This window comes from Anomaloglossus baeobatrachus, chromosome 5 (genome assembly GCF_048569485.1).
Source record: "Anomaloglossus baeobatrachus isolate aAnoBae1 chromosome 5, aAnoBae1.hap1, whole genome shotgun sequence".
NCBI classification, from domain to species: Eukaryota; Metazoa; Chordata; class Amphibia; order Anura; family Aromobatidae; genus Anomaloglossus; species Anomaloglossus baeobatrachus.
Genome location: NC_134357.1, coordinates 549,026,168 through 549,046,018, shown reverse-complemented (window position 1 = coordinate 549,046,018; position 19,851 = coordinate 549,026,168). Strand labels below are relative to the sequence as shown.

The following is a 19,851-nucleotide window of genomic DNA, read 5'->3' as shown; positions in this document are numbered from 1 at the left end:
CGTGAACAGTATGTCCAAACAGTCTGATTGTGTACCAGGACCATGATAAGTAAACCGTAAATTATTATTCCTGTTGAGATACATCATGAAATCTGGTTTGGCCGCTATGTTATCAGACCAGACATCCACACAGCGGCCATACCAGACAATGGAAGAAAAAACGGATTCTCTGGAGAAAAAAAACTTTTTATCCTCACACCACGCTACAAATAAGATTGCACGCATCGGTGATAAACGTTACCCCATTGGGGCTCCTTTGATTTGGAAAAAAAAATCATCATCAAAAATAAAAAAAAATATTATTGTGAAGTAGAAAATCAACAGCCATAAGGATGAATTCTTTAAGTTTAGGTTTATATGCACTATATCTAAATAAAAATGATATTCAACAGTTGTGCACGCCATGCTATGTAGTAAGTTTGACATAGATCCACAATGTCACTAATAATGTAACTATTTTTGATTCTCCCAGACTCCTAAAGGCTTGTACACTGATGTACTATCCCTAAGATATTGTAAACAATGAGCAAACAAAAAGCACATTTCAAATAAAGGAGATATAAATATGTACCTAAATACATGGAAAATAGCTCAATACAGAGATCAAAGTGTAAGAATGAAAAAAATTCTGTACAAAAGTAAGCAAATAATTAGAATCTTTATTGAAACAGTGTATAAAATGACATATTAAGATAATACACACAGTGGTCAGCAGGTGGCGCAAGAGAAACTGCAACATAAGATGATAATGCTAGGATTCTCGTCGATCCAAAGCTCCGACAGTGACAATATAGAAATATCACAACCAGAAGTGGTCTTCCATAATAGCAGTGCACAAACTGCCGTCACTGTCAGAGAGGAGTAAGGAGAATCCCACAAAAAAAAACAACAAAAAAAACAAATAACAAACATAAATTAAATGACAGTCTATACCTCGTGTAAATGAGAGCGCCAAAACGATCCCTACATGCACGTTTCAGTGTACGCCTTCTTCCGGGGAAGAGAACAATAATTATTGTCCCAGACTCCCAAAGGCTTACTGATGTACTCACTGATGTACTATCCCTAAGATATCCAGGTATACGAGAAATGAGAGGCTGTAGATGTTGATCCACCCAGGTGCTTACACCCTCCGATAGTGATCCTATCCCTGAAATAATGGGGCGTAGGAGAGGGGGAAAAAAATATTAAGAGTTAACTTTGGTAATTATTGATTGTTTGCACATGTAGTTAGTTTTCTATGACTCTTTAAATTATTGGAGTTTTTCATTTTGTATTATCTATGACTAAGAGCGCACCTTGCCCTTGAAACGCATAAGAGAACCAGCATGCTTTTTTTTAAAATGTTTTGATATTATTTTTTGTGCAATAAACTTTATTTTTTATCCTGGTGCCTATCCTATACACTTTTTCATAGTTTACCTGTGGTCACAGGTGGAAGGCACATGGACTCATTTGATGGAGCAATAGAAGTGAGTGCTGGCGATGTTTGCTTTGTTTTTGCTGGTGTTATAGAGTAGGTTGCCTGACTCCTGCTCAGACTAACTGCCATTGAAATAACTGCCAGCCACTTAGCAACGAGGGCACTATGCAAATGAGGACACATACGTGCAGGCAGCTCACACACATATGTACAGGTCCCATGCTCTTTTCACCTTTCTGAATAATCTCAGTCCATCATGCTCTAGGGTTTTGCATTGTAAACCGTGTTACAAATCCAAAAACTATCTGCTCTTTCTCCTTTTACTGCTGTTTCTTTCAGGCAATATCTCTCCTAATCCTGGTCCACCACATGCCAACTTTACCCCCTCCCCCACCTTTCACAGAAATCCTTCTAATCTTATTAACATTACTTATACACCCTCATCTCCCTCTTTTAATTGTGTTCTCTGGAATTCACAATCTGTTTGAAATAAGCTTCCTTACATCCACAACTTCTTTCTCAATAACTCTCTTAATCTGCTGGCCCTCACTGAAACCTGGATTTAGGATTCTGACACTGCTTCCCCTGCTGCCATGTCTCATGGTGGCTTACACTTTTCCCATTCCCTGAGACTTGAGAACAGACATGGTGGTAGAGTGGGCTTACTCCTGTCCCCACAATGCACCTTCCAGGTCATCCCCCAACTCTATCACTCGCATTCCCTTCTTTCAAGGTCCACTCCATCAGGCTGTTCCATCCGCTCTCACTCAAAGTAGTGGTCATATACCATCCCCAAGGCTCACCCACCCAGTTTCTTGTCCACGTTTCAGCCTGGCTGTTGCAGTTCATGTCCTCAGAGTTAGGCCCCTTTCACATTGCGTTTTTACTTACATTCAGTGGTCTCGTCGGGGCATCCGTCCGAACCTCCCCTCCCCACAAAACATGTTTCGGACGCATGCGCCAACGGGGCCATTGATTATAATGGAACAGACTCCGTTAGCATGTGCTATGTTTTGCACTCAATTTTGGTGTCCGCCTGCAGAAAACGTATATGCCTGAAAATGGTATAAGACAGAGCACACGCTAACAGAGCCTGCTCCATTATAGTCAATGGCCCAGCCGGAGCATGCGTCTGAAACACGTTTTGGCGCGGGGGGGGGGGGATGTTCGGACGGATGCCCCGATAGGACCACTGAATGTAAGTAAAAACGCAATGTGAAAGTAGCCTTAACAACCCTTATCCTGGGAGACTTCAATATCCCCTTGAACAGCCTGAGATCCTCATCTGCATCCCAGCTTCTATCTCTAACCATCTCTCTTGGCCTTTTACAGCTCTCATCCTTTGAGACACATGAAGATTGTATTACCCTTGACCTTGTCTTCCTCTGCCTCTGCTCAATCTCCCACTTTAATAACTCACTGCTTCCTCTCTTTGACCACAACATCCTCTCCTTCAAACTCAAAAACCATCACCCACCGCAGCGCACTCCAACCTATCACACATTCAGAATCTACAGGCCATTGACCCTAAGACACTTTCAGACTCTCTACACACATCACTGTCCCCTATATCATCTCTTTCCTGTTCTGTTTGTAAATCACTACAATGACACTCAGAAGCACCCTGACCAAAGTAGCACCCCTCACCCTTAGAAACTCCAAACAGTGTAAAACAGCCATGGCTCACATCCCGAACTCGATTCCTCCAGTGATGCTCTAGGAGCGCCAAACGCTTATGGAGCAAAACTCACACACCAGAAAACTTTATCCACTACAAATTCATGTTAAAAACCTATTACTCTGCCTTTCACCTTGCCAAACCGACCTACAAGTGCATCTCAATAAATTAGAATATCATCAAAAAGTTACAGTAATTTATTTCAATAATTCAATACAAAAAGGGAAATGCATATATTATATAGAGTCATTACACACAGAGTGATCTATTTCTATAAACTATATAGAGTCATTACACACAGAGGGATCTATTTCTATATACTATATAGTCATTGCACACAGAGTGATCTATTTCAAGTGTTTATTTCTGTTAATGTTGATTATGGCTTACAGCCAATGAAATACCAACAGTCATTATCTCAGAAAATTAGAATATTAAAGACCAACTGAAAAAAATATTTTAAACTCAGAAATGTTGACGCCTACTTAAAAGTGTGTACAGTAAATGCCTCAATACTTGGTCGGGGATCCTTTTGCATGAATTCCTGCATCAATGCAGCATGGCATGTAGGCGATCAGCCCGTGGCACTGCTGAGGTGTTATGGAAGCCCAGGTTGCTTTGAGAGCAGCCTTCAACTCATCTCCATTTTTGGGTCTGGTGTTTCTCATCTTCCTCTTGACAATACTCCATAGATTCTCTAAGTGGTTTAGGTCAGGCAAGTTTGCGGATCAGCCAAGCACAGTGATACTGTGGTTATTAGACCAGGTATTGGTACTTTTAAGCTAATTAAGTCTTGTGAATAGACATCCAAGGAGGGACATGATTGACCCCTTCATCAATGAGCCTAGATTTCACCTTCCTGACCAGGCCATTTTTTTCAATTCTGACCAGTGTCACTTTGACAGGTTATAACTCTGGAACGTTTCAATGGATCTCGGTGATTCTGAGAATGTTTGTTTTTTCGTGACATATTATACGTTATGATAGTAGTAAATTCAGGATGATATTTTTGCATTTATTTGTGAAAATATTGGAAATTTGGCAAAAAGTTTCAATTCCAAACTTGAATTTTTATACACTTAAACCAGAGAGTTATGTCACACAGAATAGTTAATAAATAGCATTTCCCACATGTCTACTTTACGCTAACACAATTTTGGAAACATAAATAAAATTAGGAAGTTAGAAGGGTTAAGAGTTTATTAGCAATTTTTCATTTTTTTCAACCCAATTTACTAAATCATTTTATTATTTTTTTTTTAGGGATCATATCACATTTGAAGTGACTTGGAGAGGCCTAGGTGACACAAAATACTTAAAAATGACTCCAATCTAAAAACAGCACACTGAACAACATCCAACAAGTTTATTAACCCTTTTGGTGCTTTACAGGAACTAAAGCGATGTGGAAGGAATAAAATGAAAATTTTACTTTTTCCCACAAAAATATTACTTTAGCCCCATATTTTGCATTTTTACAAGGGTTATGAGGAAAAGCACCATACAATTCGTTGTGTAATTTTTCCTGAGTACGATGATACCTCATAAGTGGTGTAAAGCTACAGTTTGGGTGCACGGCAGGGCTCGGAAGGGAAGGAGCGTTATTTGACTTTTTGAAATCACAATTGGCTGTAATCCTTAGCGCACACTATGTCGCGTTTGAAGACCCCTGATGTGCCTAAACAGTGGAAACCACCCAGATATGACCTCATTTGGGAAACTAGTACTCCCTGTAAATTAAGCGGTCTTCCTCACTACAACAATGCCACACATGTGGATGTTAACTGTAGTTTAGGCAATGAATATTTTTGATCCCTTTCTATTCTGCTTTTTGTGAGGCAGAATCCAGAAGAAACAGCAATTCAGGAATACATTTTTTTCTGTGTCAAAAGTGATGAGTCAGTTATATCTGTCTTTTTATAGAAATCGCTGACCCACTGTGATTTTTTTTTTATACTCTGCATAAACTGATCTGTCAAAAAAATGAGCCGGAGCTTGATTTGATACCCATGGGACATACTAAAAAGAATGAAGAAAAGGAATAAATAAAAAGAATGAACATAACATCTTAGTTAAAAATTATAGAAATGAACAATAGGTTTCTTAGACATCATAGACATGGAATGAACATAGCATATATGTAGATAATAGGGAAATGTACAAATATCCCATATAAACAGGTGTATATTTTATTCCCTGAGCTTCTTTAGTGGGGAATGAACTTGTAATATATGTAGATAATAGGGAAATGTATACATATACCACACAAACAAGTGTATATTTTATTCTCTGTGTTAGGTAGGGAATGAACTTGAAATATACGGTATGTAGATAATAGGGAAATGTACACATAGAGTACTGGTGTTTGGGGTCACCCAGACAATTTTGTCTTTTCCATGAAAAATCATACTTTTATTTATCAAATGAGTTGTATAATGAATAGAAAATATACTCCTGACATTGACTAGGTTAGAAATAATGATTTTTACTTGAAATAATAATTTTCTCCTTCAAACTTTGCTTTCGTCAAAGAATTCTCCCATTGGCAGAGACTGGTACAGTGCATCTGGGGAGAGGGAAGAGCGGGTGCCCTGAGTGCAGCAACGAGAAGTGGCAGCCCTGAGGCCCTCAGCGGGGTGAAGAGGAGCGGTAGCGCGGTCACACGTGGGCCTAGCCCAGAAGCCCTGAAATTGTTTTGGGCAGTAGGAGGTGGGGGTGCTCCGGTTCCCTTCCTGCTGACACGGGTGAGGAGAAGAGAGGGAGAAAAACGCGGGGCACAGCATCTGAAACGTTACTCAGTTACTACATTATTATATATAATATTATATATAAAACTCCTCTCTCTCTCTGTAAAGTACTTCACTGCCACCTGGTGGTCACTGTGACAATAGTCTGCTATAAAGGGTGCACAGGAGAGAGCTGTGAAGGTGATATGCGTCCCTGTATAATGGCTGTGTAGAGGAGAGGCTCACCTTACTGCCCATGTAGGTGACATAAAGTGGACAGCTGTGACTATAATAGTCTCACATAAATTAGCAAGAGAGAGGCATAATACGCTGCACTGATTGGGTGAAGATCTGGCTGGGCTGAGGAGGAGAAGAGGACCAGGCTGGTTATACAGATTAAGAAGGGGACAGCCATTTGTGACTCTTCTAGACAAGTTTCTTACTAAATGGGACTCTGCTGTGGGAGACCCTATGCCACCAAAGTCACAAAGACAGTCATCCAATAAAGACAGTGAGGCCAAAAATAAATCTGCGTGGGCAGACCCATCGGACATGGACTTAGACTCTACACCCTCTCTATCCGCTCTAGTGTCTCAAGAGGAGGACGGGGGGAGGTCACGTGACTCCCCATCAGAGACACGGGAGTCGGGAGATATGGAACACTACTCTGACCATAAAAAACTGAAAAAGTATCTGGATCGTCTTCCTACTAAAGAAGACTTCAAATCACTGATCTCAGAGGTGAAAGAAACCTGTAGGGCAGAAATTAACTCAATTCGTCAGGATGTCAAGCTGTTGGCAGATAGAGTGGACTCTGTGGAAAGAGATCATGATGTCATTAGACAATATATTATCAAATTACAGAAAAATGTAGCTTCTTATACCCAAGCTTTAAGCGATACTAATAAACATCTGGAAGACCTGGACAACAGAGGACGCCATAACAATATCCGAGTGAGGGCTGTCCCGGAGACCATGGGCAATGAGGATGTCCACGCCATGCTTGAAACCAAGTTCAATACTGTATTGGAACGCCCTGCAACTCACAAGATAAAATTGGACAGAGCACATAGAGCATTACGCCCCATGGGGCCTCAAAATAAACCTAGTGATATCATATGCTGTGTTCACGACTTCCAACTGAAAGGGTCCATTATGGCTAAAGCCCGCACATTGGAGAGAGTCGAATATCAAGGGACTCGGATTCAATTATTCTCTGACCTGTCATGGATCACCCTACAGAAAAGGAGACTCCTGCAGCCCCTCCTTGCCTCCCTAAAAGACAGGGGCATCCGGTATCACTGGGGGTTCCCGTTTGCCCTTATAGCTTCAAAAGATGGACATACTGCTGTGCTGTGTTCTGCCCGGGATCTTCCGACCTTCTGTTCCGACATGGGAATTTCTCCTCCTTCCCTGGTAGATTGAAGCATGTAAAGCAGGCTTAAGTCCCAATGTGTCGTGCGATCGCACCCGCCCCCATCGTTTGTGCGGCACGGGCAATTTGTTGCCCATGTCTCACAATCCTGTAACCCCCTGTCACACGTACTTACCTTCCAAACGACCTCGCTGTGGGTGGCGAACATCCACTTCCTGGAGGGGGAGGGACATTCGGCGTCACCGCAACGTCACACGGCAGCCGGCCAATAGAAGCGGAGGGGCGGAGATGAGCGGGACGTAAATATCCCGCCCACCTCCTTCCTTCCGCATTGCCGGCGGGATGCAGGTAAGCTGTGTTCATCGTTCCCGGGGTGTCACACGGAGCGATGTGTGCTGCCACGGGAACGATGAACAACAGGACGTTCGATTTTTAGAAAATGAGCGACGTGTCAGCGATGAACAAGAAGGTGAGTATTTCTGCTCGTTCACCGCTGTCACACGCTACAATATAACTAACGATGTCGGATGTGCGTCACTTACGACGTGAACCTGCCGACATCTCGTTAGATATATCGTAGCGTGTAAAGCCCACTTTAGAGCTACCATCCAATCCACCCCGTCCAGTCTGGCAACAAGTGGGCTCCAGGGGAGGATCTCCTTGATCCCGGTCTAAGGCACGACCGACTCCAACCTGAAACAACTATCCTCTGGGCACCAGCGCCCTCTGTCTGAAACTCTGGTTTTGAGTTGAAGCCCCCTTGCGGTTAATGGGGGGCGCATTCCGTGTCCTCCCCCGTTTATTGCAGGGACTCTGGTTTGCCCTCTTTTCTATAAGTAGCTGTTCACATTTTCGTTACTAATATATCTGGTTTATGTCACCTCATAATAATTATATTGGTTTGCTACTAGGGCAGTGGGAATTACTACTCCCCTCTCTTCGTTACTTTGAATTTAGTTTTTGGCTCTAGCTGTGGCCACACAGTGTCTATAGCTGCCAACCCCCTTTTAGGGTTAGAGTTACCCTGGTTCCTCCTACGGAAGAGTCGGTAAAGAGGTTAGGGTGAAGATATTGATAAAGTTTGATATGATGCAACGTTTTTTCTTCTTTGACCCTGGCTGGAGAGGATGGTGGCAGGGGTGAAGGTTTTTGCTAGTGTCCTTGCTCCACTCCAGTACCATTTGAGGCATGTAAATGTTATGCTTTATGTGGTTATGTGTTTTGTCATTGTCTTCCCTCATTCCTTATGTGTCTACCCGGGCCGTGGTGAGAAAATCTTTTTTACCCTACTGAGATCCATGTGGACCCATTATGAGTCTTTGAGCAACTCTGAGACGGATTATGGGTAGAATTGAGCTAATTGCTAATAATCCGCGTCCGGTGGATCAGTGTCGGGTTGACATGGAAGTCCGAGATCCGATCTGGAATCCGGCCAATATATGTCAATGAGGAGCGGAATCCAGGGAGAGAGAGAGAGAGAGAGAGAGGAGAGAGAGGAGAGAGAGAGGAGAGAGAGGAGAGAGGGGACAGAGAGAGAGGACAGAGGAGAGAGAGAGAGGAGAGAGAGAGAGAGGAGTGAGGAGAGAGAGAGAGAGAGGAGAGAGTGAGGAGAGAGAGAGAGGAGAGAGTGAGGAGAGAGAGGAGAGAGTGAGGAGAGAGAGAGAGGAGAGTGAGGAGAGAGAGAGGAGAGTGAGGAGAGAGAGGAGAGAGAGGAGAGAGTGAGGAGAGAGTGGAGAGAGTTAGAGGAGAGAGAGAGGAGAGAGAGAGAGGAGAGAGAGGAGAGAGGGAGGAGAGAGAGAGGAGAGTGAGAGGAGAGAGAGAGAGGAGAGAGAAGAAAGAGAGGAGAGAGAGAGGACAGAGAGAGAGAGGAGAGAGAGGAGAGAGAGAGGAGGGAGAGAGGAGAGAGAGAGAGGAGAGAGGGAGGAGAGAGAGGAGAGATAGAGAGGGGAGAGGAGAGAGTGAGGTGAGGAGAGAGGAGAGAGAGAGAGGAGAGAGAGAGAGGAGAGAGAGAGGAGAGAGAGAGGAGAGGAGAGAGAGAGAGGAGAGAGAGAGCAGAGAAAGAGAGGAGAGAGAGGAGAGATAGAGGAGAGAGAGGAGAGAGAGAGGAGAGAGAGTAGAGAGAGAGAGAGAAGAAAAAAAAACAAAAAAACGCGGATCCGGATCGTGCAGCCGGAATCCCGCGTCCAGGTAGGACTCGGATCTGCCGCTCAAACCGCGCGGATCCGGATTTTTCCAGTCCGGGTCCGCTCAACACTAATTATGGGCCTTTGAGCAATTTTGAGATGGATAATATTAGGTTAGCCTTTGTATGTAATGCTATTTCCGCGTTATACTGCTGCAACTTAAAATATGGTTAAAATTTTAACGTTAAAAGTTAATGGTTTAAACTCAAACATTAAGAGGCGTATGGCGTTTGGTGAGATGCGGACCCAGCGAGCTGATGTGTTTTTTTTGCAAGAAACACACCTGAATCTCAATGGGAACTGCATCTTTGCTAAACACCTATACCCTACAATTTTTTTAGCCCCCCCCCCACCCCCCAAGTAAGGAAAAAAGCAGGAGTGGCGATTTTGATATCAAGGACTTGCCCCATTCAAATTACTACCTCCCTGGCCGACCCACGGGGTAGATACCTCATCCTGCAAGGGACATATTAGGACATCCCGATCACTCTGTGTAACGTTTACGCTACTAACACCTCCCAGATCTTCTTCTTAAACTGGGTATTCCTCAAACTAACACGCCTTCCCTCCTCAGCGTGTATTGTGGGAGATTTTAACACCATTTTCTCTGACTCTCTCTCGACAGGTTAACCACCAACAATCAACTGTCAGGCCTGTCTCAACGTAAATTGACAGCTTCCTTTCGAAAACTGATTCTCAGGTTTGATTTATTTGACTTGTGGCGTATTAAGCATCCCATAGAAAAAAACTTTACTTTCTACTCTTCCCCCTCAAGGTACACACACCAGGACTGATTCCTTCTTTGGCAACATTCAAGCCCTTAGATTGACGAGCAATGTGGATATTGGTGCAATAACATGGTCAGACCACGCGCCAATGACTCTCACGCTGGATCAGACAACTTCGCGTACAAGAGTCTGCCACTGGAGGCTCAATGAGTCCCTCCTCAAGAGAGCACTCTACAGAGACAAATTGGAAGCGGGGCTGATAGAATACTTCGAGAATAACAAGAGGTCAGTGCCTAATTTTTCTACTGTTTGGGAAGCCCATAAGGCCGTCTTTAGAGGGCAATGTATAGCATTAAGTTCCCGCATTAAAAAAGATAGACTTTATCAGAAAGACCAGCTCCTCCGAAGTCTCCGAAAATTAGAAAATAGGATGACACTTAACCCATCAATACGTACCCTCAGAGAAATAGTAAAGACCCGTGCCCAACTGAAAGACCTAGCGGTTAATACAACAGAAAAATTACTGCTTTATAGCAAGCATAAATACTATGATAAAGGAAATAAATCCTATTCTCTTTTAGCTCGCCAACTTAGAGAGGATAGAGGAAACTCATCCGTTTATGCCTTGAGAGACGCAGGGGGGAGTATCTTCTATGACCCTACTAAAGTTGCAAAGATCTTTCAGGATTATCTGTCAAGATTGTATTCCTTACCTAGCTCTCTTCCCACAGACCCAGGAAAACAGAGAGAGCTGATTCACTCTTTTCTTGAGCAATGTTAGCTACCTACTTTTACTAGGAGTGCTGTAAACACTCTGAACAAAGAAATCACATGCGAAGAGGTAGGAGAGGTGCTTAAATTACTTCCTAATGGGAAGTCACCGGGGCCAGACGGTCTGACATACTTCTATTACAAGGCATTCGCAGATCGACTCACCCCCTATTTAGTCAAATTATTTAATGGCTTCCTCACGGCCTCCCCTATACCTACAAGTATGTTACATTCATATATTACGCTAATACCCAAATGAGGGAAGGATGCTATGGATTGTACCAATTACAGGCCTATAGCACTCCTTAATGCCGACTTGAAAATTTTTACTAAGTTATTGGCTCTACGCCTCTCGGTCCTACGCCCTCACGTAATACATAAAGACCAGGTAGGTTTTGTCCCATGTAGACAGTGGAGGACAATACCAGAAAGTTTATTGACTTAGTGGAGGTTGTTAACAAGACGGATACTAAGGCACTCCTCCTCAGTTTAGATGCGGAGAAGGCGTTTGACCGTCTGGGGTGGCCATTCATGTTTGAGACGTTGCGTCATTTTGGAATTTCGGGCGCATTTATTACAGCCCTGAAAAGTCTATACTTATGCCCCTCAGCTTCGGTCAAGCTTCCTTATGCGGGTCCCTGATATTACTAAGTCTTACTGGGCAGTACATCTACGTCACATCCCTGTATGGTCTAATCGCAGTGCCTTCTCTAGATGGATGGAAATAAAGAAGCTATGGCTAGCCCCAACGCATCCCAACTCTTACCTCTGGGGTACCTCATCTAACAAGCCTGACCAACATACTTTAGGCCCCATATTATTCACCAAGAGGATCTGGGATTGCTGTATTAAAAAGTTGCCACTTAAATCTGAACACTCTCCGTTGACTTCCTTTCTTTTTAACCCCAGGATGCCAGACGGTATGCAGGGTACTGTGACTAAGATATAGTTTGACAGGAAGCTCTTTTGTTTCGCGGACATAGTAGACGCACACTCCAGGGTCCTTCTCCCCTATGCCACCATGTCTGCTAGATTTAATCTCCCTGGCAAATCCCAATACCAGTACCTACAAGTTTGACACCTGATGTACTCCCTTTTTTTCCTCCCTGGAAGTCTCTACTCCTACACTTTTTGAAAGGTTATGCAGAGCTGGGGTCTCTACCAAGGGCCTTATCTCGGACATATATCGCATTTTTTATTACCCCCTACCCAGAAGACAAGCCAATTCATACATATATGAGCAAATGGGAAGATTTCCTTGGTGAGACCATTCCCCTATGTATGTGGAGACGGATCTGGGATACTGCCTCAAAAACTTCCTCGTGTTATGTTTATATGAAAATCAGTACAAATTACTCATGTATTGGTATCACACCCCATCACTACTACATAAACTAGACCCAGCTTTACCCGATAATTGTTGGAGATGTGGGGCTACAGGAGGGGACATACCGCACATATTCTGGGTATGCCCCAATATCCAGGGCTTCTGGAAGTTGGTGCAATCTCTTATTTACAGAGTAACTGATTTCCAGATACCCCTGGATCCTAAGTTCTATTTATTAAATATTCCATCTGTCCAGTTGGGGAAGAGAGTGCAGCGGTTATTGTTACACATAACCACAGCAGCCAGTGTCTAATTGCCCGTAACTGGAGGTTGGCACATCCACCCTCACTTAATGAACTCAATTCTCGGATTCAAGATGTGAGGAGGATGGAGTATTTGTCAGCCATGTCAAACAATACGGTGGATCACTTTGAGGGTGTATGGTCATTTTGGGTCACTCATTGGGCCAATAAAGAACAATAGCTCGGTATGGTCTTGATGGAAGTCTGATATACTCACCCTCCCTACTCTGTTCCCTCCCTATGTTTCCCTGTCTAGTTTTGTATTGTTTGTCTTGTCACATTCCTTGTTTCTAATGTATCAGTGGATAATAAGATATGTGCCCTGATTTATGGTTTAAAGTTACTGCTCACATGCTTGTGGGACATGTCTACATATTTCTCCATGTTTGCTTTGAAAACATTTAATAAAATATTCAGTTATAAAAAAAAAAGAATGCTCCCATTGCAGCAATTACAGCTTTGCAGACATTTGGCATTTTAGCTGTTAATTTGATGATGTAATCTGGAGATATGACACGCCCACGCAGTGGGGTGACTCATCACTAGGCCTCGGTTCTGGCTCTGGGACATCGCGGTGGGGCCCAGTTCCATAACCCCGGCGTCGTCGTTTAAGTAAAATAGGAAGGGGATGATGATAGTTTATTTGTGATGCCACCTGTTGTATGCGGCAAGTCAGGTGCTGGTGCTGCAGGATGGGGACCTCTGGGGCAGATGGTGACGCAGCTGAGATGGTAGAGCTGGGCCCCAGGGCGGATGGGGGTGGTAGTAGTAGTCTATGATGGTGGGGGTTGCGGGGCCGGAGGCGCAGGTGAATAACGGAGCGACACAGGGATGCAGTCTCAAGGTTTTTACTCACTGTAGCAGGTTCCAGGGTGCACCCTTCCCTGGTCGTATTCCAGCTCTTGCTTCTCCCTCCTGCTTTGCGCCCTCGCTCACTGAACCCTGTGCCAGTGCCCGTGGACCCTGTTGGGTGGCGTGAAGCTCTTTCCCTTGGTCCTTTAGGGTCACTTTCCAGCGAATTAGTGTGTGTGAATGTGGCTTTAGTGTTTGCAGTCACCTCAGCTGCTGGTGTTACTAGCAGAGTATGTAGGTTCTTCTCCTCTAGCCTAGGGACCAGTCCCCGTGTTGCGGCCAAGTCCTTTCACCCATATATTATATGTAGAACAAGGCTACAGGAGGATGCTGCACCTCCCGTGGTCTCTAGGACCCCTTCTGCTTGCGCCTTGGTCAAGCGGCACCGACTCTAGACCACAGGTCATCCCTCCTCCACTGCTCCTTCCAACTTCTCCACTGACTCTCTCAACACTTCACACTGTGTTCCCACTCCTAAGACTCCACCCCCCAGCCTGCCTTCAGGTATAATCACACCCTTACCATGTCTAATCAGGTGTTTCTGAGCCTGGGTGTTGTGCTTTTGTGTGAACCGGTGTTGACCTCCTCCATACCCAGGATGGAATACCACACCTCTGGGTGTGGTGCAGTACCTCTGTGGTGACTGAAGCCTCAGGGGCGCCACAGATATTTCAACCCATGCTTCCAGAAGCTCCTCCCACAAGTTGGATTGGCTTGATAGGCATATTTTTCATACCATACGGTCAAGCTGCTCCTACAACAGCTCAATAGGGTTGAGATCTGGTGACTGGGCTGGCCACTCTATTACAGATAGAATACCATCTGCCTGCTTCTTCCCAAAATAGTTTATGCATAATTTGGAGGTGTGCTTTGTTGTAGGATGAAATTGGCTCCAATCAAGCGCTGTCCACAGGGTATGGATGGCGTTGCAAAATGGAGTGATAGCCTTCCTTATTCAAAATCCCTTTTACCTTGTACAAATCTCTCACTTTACCAGCACCAAAGCAACTCCAGGCCATCAGATTACCTCCACCATGCTTGACAGATGGCGTTAGGCACTCTTCCAGCATCTTTTCAGTTGTTGTGTATCTCACAAATGTTCTTCTGTGTGATCCAAACACTTCAAACTTCGATTCGTCTGTCCATAATACTTTTTTCCAATCTTTCTCTGTCCAATGTCTGTGTTCTTTTGCCCATATTAATCTTTTCCTTTTATTAGCCAGTCTCAGATATGGCTTTTTCTTTGCCACTCTGCCCTGAAGGCCAGCATCCCAGAGTCGCCTCTTCACTGTAGACATTGACACTTGCATTTTGCGGGTACTATTTAATGAAGCTGCCAGTTGAGGACCTGTGAGGCATCAATTTCTCAAACTAGAGACTGTAATGTAATTGTCTTGTTGCTCAGTTGTGCAGCGGGGCCTCCCAATTCTCATTCTACTCTCGTTAGAGCCTGTCTGTGCTCTCCTTTGAAGGGAGCACACACAACATTGTAGAAAATCTTCAGTTTCTTGGCAATTTCTCGCATGGAATATCCTTCATTTCTAAGAACAAGAATAGACTGTCGAGTTTCACATGAAAGTTCTCTTTTTGTGGCCATTTTAAGAGTTTAATGGAACCAACAAATGTAATGCTACAAATTCTTAACTAGCTCAAAGGAAGGTCAGTTTTATAGCTTAGAGATCAGCAAAACTATTTTCAGCTGTGCTAACATACTTGCACAAGGGTTTTCAAGGGATTTCTAAACATCCATTAGCCTTCTAGCACAGTTCGCAAACACAATGTACCATTAGAGGTGGTTGTTGGAAATGGGCCTCTATACACCTATGTAGATATTGCATTAAAAACCAGACATTTGCAACTAGAATAGTCATTTACCACCATAACAATGTATAGAGTGTATTTCCGTTTAACCCTAGAATGCATACCTGGGGCTTCCCAGGCCTGCTAGGTCACTTGTTTTCTATGGTAGATTTCTATGGTTGCGCATTCTAAGGTTAATTTAATGTTAGCTTCCTTGAAAAAAATAAGGAAATATCTAAGTGACCCTAAACTTTTCAACAGAAGTGTATTTGTCAACATTTCCCTATTATCTACATATATTCCATGTTCATTCCACACCTAAGATGCTCATGGAATAAAATAAATACCTGTTTTTATGGTATTTGTGGACATTTCTCTATTATGTAAATATATTCCATGTTCATTTCCCACCTACGAAGCTCAGGGAATAAAATATACACTTGGTTGTGTGGTATATGTGTACATTTCCCTATTATCTACATATATTCCATGTTCATTCCCCACCTAAGATGCTCATGGAATAAAATCAATGCCTGTTTTTATGGGATTTGTTGACATTTCTTTATTATCTAAATATATTCCATGTTCATTTCCCACCTACGAAGCTCAGGGAATTTAATATAGACTTGTTTATGAGGTATATGTCAACATTTCTCTATTATCAACATATATTTCATGTTCATTCCCCAACTATAAAGCTCAGGGAATAAAATATACACCTGTTTTTATGGGATTTGTGGCCATTTCCCTATTATCTACATATAGTCCATGTTAAGAAGCTCAGGGAATAAAATACACACTTGTTTGTGTGGTATATGTGTACATTTCCCTATAATCTACATATATTCCATATTCTTTCCCCACCTGAGAAGCTCAGGGAATAAAATATACACCTGTGTATATGGGATTTGTGGACATTTCCCTATTATGAATACCGTGTTTTTACAAAAATAAGACACTGTCTTATATTTTTTTTGGCCCCCAAAAAAGCACTAAGGCTTATTTTTGGAGGAGGTCTTATTCTTGGAGAAACACAGTTGGGGGGTAAGTTTACCCCCCAATAAAGCAGACCCCCCACCTTTCAGGAGACTCATACTCACCAGACCCGGACGTCTGCGTGGCTCCCAGGTCCTCCCTGTAATCTCCGGTGGGTGCTGCACGCCGTCCTCCACTGCTACTAGCTGACATACTGGCACACACAGCAGATCGCAGACACACACAGCCGATCGCAGACACACACAGCCGATCGCAGGCACACACAGCCGATCGCAGGCACACACAGCCGATCGCAGGCACACACAGCCGATCGCAGGCACACACAGCCCATCGCAGGCACACACAGCCCATCGCAGGCACACACAGCCCATCGCAGGCACACACAGCCCATCGCAGGCACACACAGCCCATCGCAGGCACACACAGCCCATCGCAGGCACACACAGCCCATCGCAGGCACACACAGCCCATCGCAGGCACACACAGCCCATCGCAGGCACACACAGCTGATCACAGACATACACAGCAGATGGCAGACACACACTGCCGATCGCAGGCACACACAGCCGATCGCAGGCACACACAGCCGATCGCACACACACACACACAGCCGATCGCACACACACATCACATCACATCCAGCGCTTCCGGCCACAGGGAATGATGAGGCAAGTCACGTGTCCCACCGCAGGTCCTGTTCTGCAGGTCGTTGCGCTCCACCACACTGCCTCTCAAGATTCTGCCGGCAAGAAGAGATCGGTGTCGCTGGATGTGGTGAGTATGTATGCGATCCGATGTGTGTGCGATCCAATGTTTGTGCGTGATTTGATGTTTGCGTGTGATCCGATGTTTGTGTGTGCGATCTGATTATGTGTGCGATCTGATTGTGTGTGCAATCCAATGTTTGTGTGTGTGTGTGTGTGAGATCTGATGTGTGCGGGTGTGCGATAGCTACAGTTCCTGCCGCTCAGCATCGGGTGAGTGTAATTGCCGGGTGCCACTGTGTATAATGAAGTGTCCTGCAGTATCTGTAACCTTTTTAGCTGCACGGACACTTCATTATTGATCCACGACTAGGGCTTATTTTCGGGGAAGGGTTTATATTTAAGCCTTGCTCCGAAAATGCTGAAAATCCATGCTAGGGCTTATTTTTGGGGGAGGGCTTATTTTTGGAAAAACACGGTATATATTCCATATTCATTCCCCACCTATCTAATGCAGGGAATAAAATATACATTTGTTTTTATGGGATTTGTGGACATTCCCCTATTATCTACATATATTCTATGTTTATTCCCCACCTAAGAAGCTCAGGGAATAAAATATATACAGTGAAACCTTGGTTAATGAGAACAGTCCGTTCTGGGACTGTGCTTGTCAACCAAGTTACTCGTTCAGCAAAGCAAGATTTCCCATAGGAAATCATTGCAATGCAGACAATTCATTCCACAACTTGTTAAATGTCCCATCCTGGTCCCCTATTGTGTCATTCCACACATGCACAAACACACACAAACACGTACAAACACACACACAAACTCACACAAACACACACGCACATATTATATGCTCACCTTACCTTCCGTTCCATCGCCGGTCTCCTGGGACTTCCTGTTCGCTAGTACGGGCTGTGTATCGGGTTACCATCACGACGAGGAAGGAACTTCCGCACCCAGAGCGCTGACGTCAAAGGTAGGAGCCGCTTGATTCTGATTGGTCAGCGCGCTGCCTCTGAGTAGCGGTGACAGCGGAAGTTCCTGCCTCGTCGCGCTGCCTGCCGATACACATCCTGGAGCGGCGAACTACAGGACCCAGGAGGCCGGCGATGGAACGGAAGGTACACATATTATGCTGACCTTAACTTCCGTTCCATCGTAGGCCACTTGGGTCCTGTAGTTCGCCGCGAGGATTCCTCCGTCGTCGTGATGCACCGGCAAACTACAAGAACCATGAGGCCGGCAATGGAACGGAAGGTAAGGTGAGCATAATACTGTATGTGTGTGCATGTGTGTTTGTTTGTGTGTGTTTTGTGCGTGCTTGTGTGGACTGCAAGTGCGGGTTAGAGCGCGGTGGATGTACGGAACCGGAAGTGTGTGCGGTGAAGATTTTGATCGTACAGCAAAGCTTTCTCATAAACAGAGTTACAAATTTACAGAAAGCTTTGCTCGTTCAGCGACATTCTCGTTAACTGGGTTACTCGTTAAGCGAGGTTCCACTGTACCTGCTTTTATGGGATTTGTGGACATTTCTCTATTATCTACATATATATATTCCATGTTCAATCCCCACCTAAGAAGCTCAGGGAATAATATACACCTGTTTTTATGGGATATGTGTAGATTTCCCTATTATCTAGATATATTCCATGTTCATTCCCTGTCTGTCTAAGAAACCTATTATTCATCTCTATAATTTGGAAGCAAGAAGTTCTTATGTTCATTGTTTTTGTTCATTCCTTTTCTTCATTCTTTTTAGTGTCTCAGTACACATGTTATAAGCGCATGTTCACACTGGTCATAAGACAAAGAATACCCAAAATAAAAATAATATGGATGTATACCCTGCTGTAACTAAATATAAGTGTAGTGCATATGAATAAACACAGGGGACTTGGTAAACACTGTTTTTAGTTACAAATAGGGTGTAGACCCCTTTTCCACTGAGCTTGGCATTTCATCCATTGCTTCCCATGGCTGTGTGTCCATAGTCAGGACCCAGCATATCGTAGCAAAACTGCAGCATAAAAGATGATAAAAATGCAAAAAAACGCAATAAAACATGTCAGTCACCTAATTTTACCTCATAATCTATATTAAAAACTCCCCAAATCCTTATTGTAGGGGAAATCACCCAGCACCATGACACCCACACAGCAGAGTCCTGCATACACTGAGGAGCTGATCATGTGACCCCTGACTCCTCCCCTCCATGTGACATCATCACAGGTCCTGGAAGCACAGAGCAGCCATATATCTAGTGTGCGGCTCTGCAGGAGGAGGTATGTGGAGATTCCCCATTACTGGGGCAGGGGCATTAACCCCTTCAGCTCTGAGACTTTCTTGGGGTTTTTCTCTCGCTGATTTCTATGAATCGTGAGGTTTTTGTTCCTTTTCCTCTGATAGATACAGACGCACCAACTATGAGAGGCCGGAAGTGAGGAAACCCGTCTGCCCTCAGTCCTCGGCCCCTTTCTGCCCTCAGTCCTCGGCCCATCTCAGTCCTCAGCCCCTCTCTGCCCTCGGCCCCTTTCCTGCCCTCGGCCCCCGGCCCCTTTCCTGCCCCCGGCCCCTTTCCTGCCCTCGGCCCCTTTCTGCCCCCGGCCCCTTTCTGCCCTCGGCCCCCGGCCCCTTTCTGCCCTCGGCCCCCGGCCCCTTTCCTGCCCTCGGCCCCCGGCCCCTTTCCTGCCCTCGGCCCCCGGCCCCTTTCCTGCCCTCGGCCACCGGCCCCTTTTCACCAGATTCAAGTTAGTCTGCAGTTAGACGTTAGCTATTAGATATTCATTCATCTATGCTGCACTGTTTTAAAACAAACTGATCATACATAATTTTTATTTTGATCAAGGTGCCTGGTCCACAAGTGCTCAAAATGAATGTCTCAAGGTTTCTATATGAATTTGAAATTCTAAGATATATAATACTATATACAAGCGTAATCAAACGTACTCAATCGTCCATACGTTTAATTTGAAAA

The 19,851-nt window shown here is 44.4% G+C and overlaps 1 protein-coding gene across 1 annotated transcript in view; it reads left to right on the top strand.

The window, feature by feature from the left end:
* The window catches only part of LOC142312964 (uncharacterized), a 118,859-nt gene that overhangs the window by 34,904 nt on the left and 64,104 nt on the right, over nt 1-19,851 (top strand). Inside the window, 3 exon segments of the mRNA XM_075351953.1 lie at nt 5,400-5,424; nt 6,258-7,122; nt 10,011-10,085. Coding sequence (XP_075208068.1) covers nt 5,400-5,424; nt 6,258-7,122; nt 10,011-10,085 — 965 coding nt within the window.